The sequence below is a fragment of the Ceratina calcarata genome, unplaced genomic scaffold (genome assembly GCF_001652005.2).
Source record: "Ceratina calcarata isolate Rehan_Ccalc_2016 unplaced genomic scaffold, ASM165200v1 scaffold294.2, whole genome shotgun sequence".
NCBI classification, from domain to species: domain Eukaryota; kingdom Metazoa; phylum Arthropoda; class Insecta; order Hymenoptera; family Apidae; genus Ceratina; species Ceratina calcarata.
Window position 1 is genome coordinate 445,399 of NW_017151812.1, and position 6,811 is coordinate 452,209.

At 33.8% G+C, this 6,811-nt stretch overlaps 2 protein-coding genes across 13 annotated transcripts in view; both read left to right on the forward strand.

Moving 5' to 3' along the window:
- Positions 1 to 4,880, forward strand: part of sqd (RNA-binding protein squid) — an 11,836-nt gene extending 6,956 nt beyond the window's left edge. For 3 of the 11 annotated variants that reach the window (XM_018022815.2, XM_018022819.2, XM_018022818.2), the window contains 3 exons: positions 1,852 to 1,923; positions 3,011 to 3,126; positions 3,321 to 3,412. In XM_018022815.2, coding sequence (XP_017878304.1) covers positions 1,852 to 1,923; positions 3,011 to 3,078 — 140 coding nt within the window. In that variant the 3' untranslated portion in view covers positions 3,079 to 3,126; positions 3,321 to 3,412. Of the gene's footprint in view, positions 1 to 112; positions 967 to 1,851; positions 1,924 to 3,010; positions 3,127 to 3,320 lie in introns of those variants that run through there. The other 8 variants (XM_018022812.2, XM_018022814.2, XM_018022813.2 and 5 more) reach the window with 4 other exon arrangements.
- Positions 4,881 to 5,361: 481 nt separating this feature from the next.
- The window catches only part of rin (ras GTPase-activating protein-binding protein 2), a 9,548-nt gene continuing 8,098 nt past the window's right edge, over positions 5,362 to 6,811 (forward strand). The window contains exon 1 of one of the 2 annotated variants that reach the window (XM_026812719.1): positions 5,362 to 6,078. The gene's annotated coding sequence lies outside the window, so the exon portion shown is untranslated. The remainder of the gene's footprint in view (positions 6,079 to 6,811) is intronic. The other variant, XM_018022861.2, reaches the window with a different exon arrangement.

The following is a 6,811-nucleotide window of genomic DNA, read 5'->3' on the forward strand; positions in this document are numbered from 1 at the left end:
CATCTGAATATAATATAATATTACATATATTATATTAGCATTATATGTAAATAATTTACATGAAATGATAACAATTTTATGTGATGTACTAAAATTGAAACAAACATTGCAGATTGAGAGCTGGTTTGCAGGCAAGTCAGCGATATTTTCATTTACGGGATTACTTGTGTCATTCGAATTTATTTTCAACTAACATCGCTAAAATATAATTGGAAATAATTTCTTTCATCATATATTGTTTTCTAAATTCATATCGAAGACCATGTTATACATGGAAGTAAACCAGCAGCTCAACTGTGTAGGAACTACGTTCGGATTATGTTCTTTTACTTTCATAATAACACTTTGTGGAAATAGAACTTGTAATATATTATGTCATTTAACTTTCTTTCATTAGAAAATGAAATTTCGTATGCAATTAATAGAAAGACATAGTCCGAAAAGTAAATCCCTACTTCCAGAGGGTTGGCTGTTTTCAAGCTGTGATCGACTAACATTAATTCTAACAACATCCTAAGTTACATTCTTCGATGCCTTATTAATATTTAACGTATATATGCATATATGTATACATATATACATACACACACATACATGCGAAAACGACATGAAATTCGAGAAAACAACATGTAATATGTAACAGTGAATGTGTGAAGATGAAAAATTATTTGAATTAAATTCAGTAATTTAGCAGAAAGTTGATGACATAATTAATTGATGCGATATCTCTTTCGATTAGTTTTCTATTGCTATATATAATGAACTTTCGTAGAAATGAGCATAATAGAATATTTCATACGTTCACTGATGGATGTCAGTGAATCTGTGAAATAAATCGATTCTTTTCTTTTTTTTTATTTCGTCGTACAAGTTCTACAGACTCGCTGACCTCTCATACAATCACTGTAACAATATTATATGTGATCTTAAAATGTGTAGAGAACATTAAAGCTAAACTACACAGAACGATGTCGTATAATATAATATATTAAACCTCCGTTCCTTGCTTTCAAGTCCTACCACGTTTCCTGATGGGCATGTTTCGCATACTTCTACATTTCTCACGTAATCACTTCATTCATAAAAGATTAACGCACTCCAGAACGTTGTCCTTAATTGCAGTATTTTGATTCAATTTTTTTTCCTGCGTTAATTGCATTGTTCTTTTTGCAAGCACGATTTTCTACTTCTACTTGAAAACCGAGTTGATTTGGATCTCCTTACTATACAAAGTAACTGTGAAATTATTTTCTACATATTTTCACTCCCATATAATAACTTATTCGCCTTGAGAAACACGATAGTTAGTCTAGATCGAATTTCGATTTATTTATTTGCGTGTTCGACCCTGCACACACTTTCTTCTCCTGGGACTGTGGCAAATAGTTTATAAAACTATTACACTGAACTGTTTCGTTGTAATTCAAAGAGATTTAAGTGCATGTCACTTCATATTAACGTAGTATAATCAGTTGTAGTATTTCTCGCTGCATAAGCACTAGAGAGTTTATACGAACAGCCTCTGCATTTACGTTACATTATTCTGAACGTGAAAAGAAACAATGAACCCTTTGGAAGCTGTTGATTCTCAATATTAAATATCGTTCCTAAAAAAAAAAGAAATGCATATAATACAAGAGGTTCGTACTATTAATTTTATCACATGTGTTCTCAGAAACTATTTAATAGTAGAGTTTAAATTAAAGACAATTTTGCTTAGAATATATGGTTGCGTATCGGCAATAACTTTTACCGTTATCGTGGATATACAATATTTTTAAAAATATATTGCCGATCCATGTTAATACTGACCCTATTTGTCTCTTATACCGTGTGTTCCATGAAACGCAGACGGCTATGGCTATGGCGGTGGTAGTTACGATGGTGGCTACAGTGGTGGGCGCGGTGGTGCACGCGGTAAAGGTACGCATTAGCGTTCCTTCTCTATTCTTTTGTATTTCTCCACATTGCCCTACATTATTAGCATAGCAAATCCTACCCTACATTTCTAAATTCATGTACATTTCATCACTTGTTTTTCATCAATCATTATTTCGCCTCCCGGTATTGTTTGTGTTTATCCTCTCTCTCTCTCTCTCTGTCTCTCTCTGTCTCTCTCATTGTCCTTTATTTTTTCTAGCTTCTAAGTATGTGTGTACATGTACATGTAAGCATATGTAACTTACATTTTACTCCCGATACTAATAAAAGAAATAACAGATTTTCAGCTCCGTATCGATGCGTATCATTGAGTGTAAAAAGATTCGTTTCGATATAATCTTTACTCAAGAATGCTTCTTTATATGATTATGAAAATCGTAATTGTAATCGTGAAGTTAACTAAAATGTTTGGCAGTACATCGTTACATACGCATATGTATTGTATACGTATGTAACGAGAGCATTCTAGTTTTAATTACTCAGAAATACCGAATGATGACTATTATTCTTCATGCTGATACTAAACTCATTTCATCTTTATATATTTCATTTTCATACCCTTTAACTGTCCTTAAACATTTCTGGTCATTTGATAACAACAAAGTTCCGCTTTGTTAATAGTATGTAAGAAATCTAGTAAGATAAGTTTTGAAAGTCTCGTTGAAATTATTTAAGATAATTCGAAATTGTATTCAGTACAGCAATAATTGTAGATTCCATATAGATACGAGTATTCCAGCATACGAAGATTCCAGAAATGTGTAAGGAGAAAAGGAGAGTATGAAATCAGAGCGCAGCCTTGCAGCTTACTACCTTAGCCTGTAGCCTCTATGTAGATTTTCCGTAGTTTATATCCATTACGTTAGTCTGTATCTTTATATATTATTTCGTATTTTGTTTTGTTATTGATAGAAGTGTGCGTGCAGTAATTTCTACGAATAAAGACCGTTTTGTGGTCACTCGTTTCTCATTACTTCGAATAAAAGAAAGAAAAGACCGGAAGACGAACGGGGGCGGGGAAATCTATCGCAAGTTGCTGGACTAACGTACATCGTGGATATTGTTTCAGGAGGCTCAGGCTACGGCGGAAAGCAGAGGGGAGGTGGTCGTCAGAACCAAAGGCACCAACCCTATTAATGGAAATCATTCATTGCGACCGCAATGCAATTCGCATTGTAACCGCTGGTGAGTCATCATAGCTTTCCTGGCATCTATAACTTCTGTCTACCTTTTTCGTCCCTTTTCCAATGTCACTTACGTTTCAATGTGACCGATTATTTTATGTGTAACAAACGAATGAATAATTAACGTGCCTCTTCTGAAGTTCTTATTCATCGATGTAATAGCAACGTAATATTTGAATTTGTTTTTTATTTCAGGTTTCCAGTCCTACAACAAATCTCATAACTCGTTAAATCATCATTCCATTAAACCGCGTCACTTTCAGCAAGATTATCAACAACGCAGACTACTGCCGCAAAATAAAATGGATCATCAGGAGTCACGACAAAAACTGTAATAATTTCACGTTTTGCGTCTAGCAATACACATCTGTATTATTGAGGAAACAAAAGCAAAAGATATATGAATATATATACATATACGTGTGTACGTATGTGTCTGTCATATGTATATATGTATATGTATATAAATACACGATGCTTTCTTCCATCTATCGTTTACCCTTTTGTACAAAGTGAAAAATGTTTCATATTTCTCATATTGGCTCCCGTTCACATACTTCATCTTATTTATCATTAATTTTTTTACCGCTAATACGTTATGTCGTTGAACGTAAGGCAGCGTTGCATCGTAGTAGTAGGTACGTTTATGAATTGGTAATGCTTCAGCGATATACTGAACAAAATTATTATTGGGAACGTATGGATGATTAAATCGACGGTATGCTGCCTTACGATTAGATATTGTAACGTAATAATATTTTTGTGCAAATGGGAAAGCAAAGGATGATAGGAGATAATTTAAATGCAGATATAGGGAAAGAAAAACAACACATTTCTTATTCACCATTTGGGACTGTTGAAAAATAACTGATATGTGTCCCTACTTTTAACAATAAGATTATTTTAATTTGTTTATAAAAGCTAAACTTAATAAGAGAGAATACATTATAGAGGAGTAAGCAGGCAATGTACTTTTTACACGGCTACGTTAAGACAAAAACTAAGAATGAAAAGTACCGATTTGTTTATAATGATTACGTGAAATGTAAAATGAGGTAAAAAGATTATTGCTTCCTTATTGGTAAGAGAAATAGGATATAATAAAATCATTTTGTGTACATAATATATACCGCATGTTTGTATTTGTGTTGACCGATCCTGATAACTTTAGTTCTCTTTTTGGAAAACGATATGTACACAATGTTACTTTGAAATATAGTGATAAACGTCTATGCATTAGATTTAAATAAGACTGACACGAGGATTTAGTGGATTTATATTACGAAACAATATTTTGCTGATTCAACCACAAAAACTTGCATCGAGAACTAAGATATTCTTTATTTCTATTTAACGTGCAAGGATACCTGGTATAGTCGATGGGAAAAATATAGCGCGACGGTAAAATTGATCTGGTGGACCGAAGCGTGCAATACGAACATACACTTTTAAATTTATTCCATTCGTAACAGTTATTTCATCTTTTCCATTATTTATCTTATTAAATCATGGACAATTATTTCCTTTCGATCAGATGAATATATTACAGACAGGATGGTACGGCTTCGGTAATAGATGATCTCGTTATATTTCTTCCACCAGCTATACATTATATTTATATACGATAGTTTCATTCTAGACAAAAAGGACATCGTAATAAGGTTTTTAAAAATAAAAGAAAATATTGTATTTTTCTCAAGCTCCACACTGTTCTATGTCATAAAAGTATTATATTAAACCAATTAGACAAAACAAGTAATGTTTGGCTTTCTTCATTTCACAGTTTGAAATGTGAAAGATGCGAAGGACGGCATCAAATTTTTTTTACTTGTAATATAATTTTACTACATTGATGAAGAATGTAAATAGAAATTTCTCGGATGATGTACATACGTACGAAATCGAAAATCGGATAGTTCTTGTTCATTTTCTGTTAGAAATTATTCGCAGAAAATTTGATAAAGTTATAAATACATAAGAGGATGCTTTGATATGTAAACTTTATGCAATAATGATCTCTATTATTTTATTACGTGTATTACGCATCAGTGTATATCGATGAATTATCTTATTTGAAAACAAAATGAAAATATTGTATGCAGAATTTAAATATATTCTTTTTCTTTTTGTACGCTTTGCATTTGTTCGTGTTTTATAGGTTACAGAATTAATCAAGGTTTTATTTCTCCCAAAAATTCAAAAGCAGAACTACGTTTATTACATATCAGTCGTAATTAAGTTTGTAATCGTTTATATATGCTTACTGATATACATAATGCATGTAGAAGAAATAAATAAAGGAATGTAAATAAGTGCAACATCATTCCATGATAAAACATTCACGAAGTAAAAATAGTAAGTATTGATCGTTTATAAATCCACAGTTAAGCGAATGATTATTATTTAATTGTATACGAAGAAGATGACATAAATATATTTCTAAACTATAATAAACGTGATGTGATAAACAATCCAATTCAGCGGAAGTTACAACGAAACCAACGGAAGAAGGCCGTATTAGTGGGCTCATCGTGTCGCGGGCAAAATTTGGACTAATTTTCAACTTTAGCTATTTCGCGATTGGCTGATATCCCATGCTGGGAACGAAGCCACCAATCAGCTTCTGCGACACTACCTGAGGAAATGCTCTTCTAGAATTTATTCGACTGATGATGTAGTTCCTGTGAAGTCCGTGGAGCACGAGCAATCGAGCTTGTGTAACGGAGTCGTTCATCTCTGTACTACCGGTGCTTCTGTACAGGTTCCGCTGCATGTGCTGACATCAAGGTGCTCGGAGAACTCATACATTGAACTGTTTTTATAATTAACACTATTGTGAACTGTTGTTGCTCGTGCAAACTCTCTGTTTTCGTCGCAGCATCACGTTTCGCCGGGAAAAAAGCAGTGAGGTGTGCCGCGCATAAGTGATCCCACTGGGTGAGTGTACGACGGGGTAAGATCGGTTTCGCCGATGTTCTTTCATTCGACTTCTCACGGGGAAGACCGCTCGGGACGAACCAGGAAGGCAAGCATGATACGAGTTTGCAAAGATTCCTTCCCATTGTTGACGAATTAACAATACCGTTCCGCGGATCATTGCGGGGACTCTCGAGGACCTCGATGCACATTTTAAACGTTCTTCGCTTGAGTACTTCGCTCAAATTCGATGCCGAACGAACGTAGCGTTGCTATTTCTCAGATAAAGAAAAATCGCCATGCTTGCTCATGCAACGGGGCAGCAGCCCCCTCGCCCTCGACCTCGCTTTTTTCATAGTACACCGATTCATAGACGAGCTATAGTTTCCTGTTTTTCAACCACTGCCTTACGAAGAAAATTTACGTAAATATTATACAACCGCGAGCACATGTTCGCCCAAGACGTGATTGTACACGCGTCTCATTACGGTCTAATGTAGGAATTTTACAGTTTTTTCACATCGTGTACGCATAAATTTTATTCTCTACTATCAGGAATTGATTTATGAAACGAAGAAAATGTAGCATCGAATTATTTTAGTTCCAAATACGTCTTCAATTTTAAATTGTCTTTGTCCCGAAACTGTTTTTTTAATTTATTTTTTATTGTTTGTATTCTTTGTATAATATGTATGTGTAGACATTAGTTACAGCCTTTGTGTATAATACATATATTTTGTATTGATGCGATGAGAATAAGTAAATCTTAT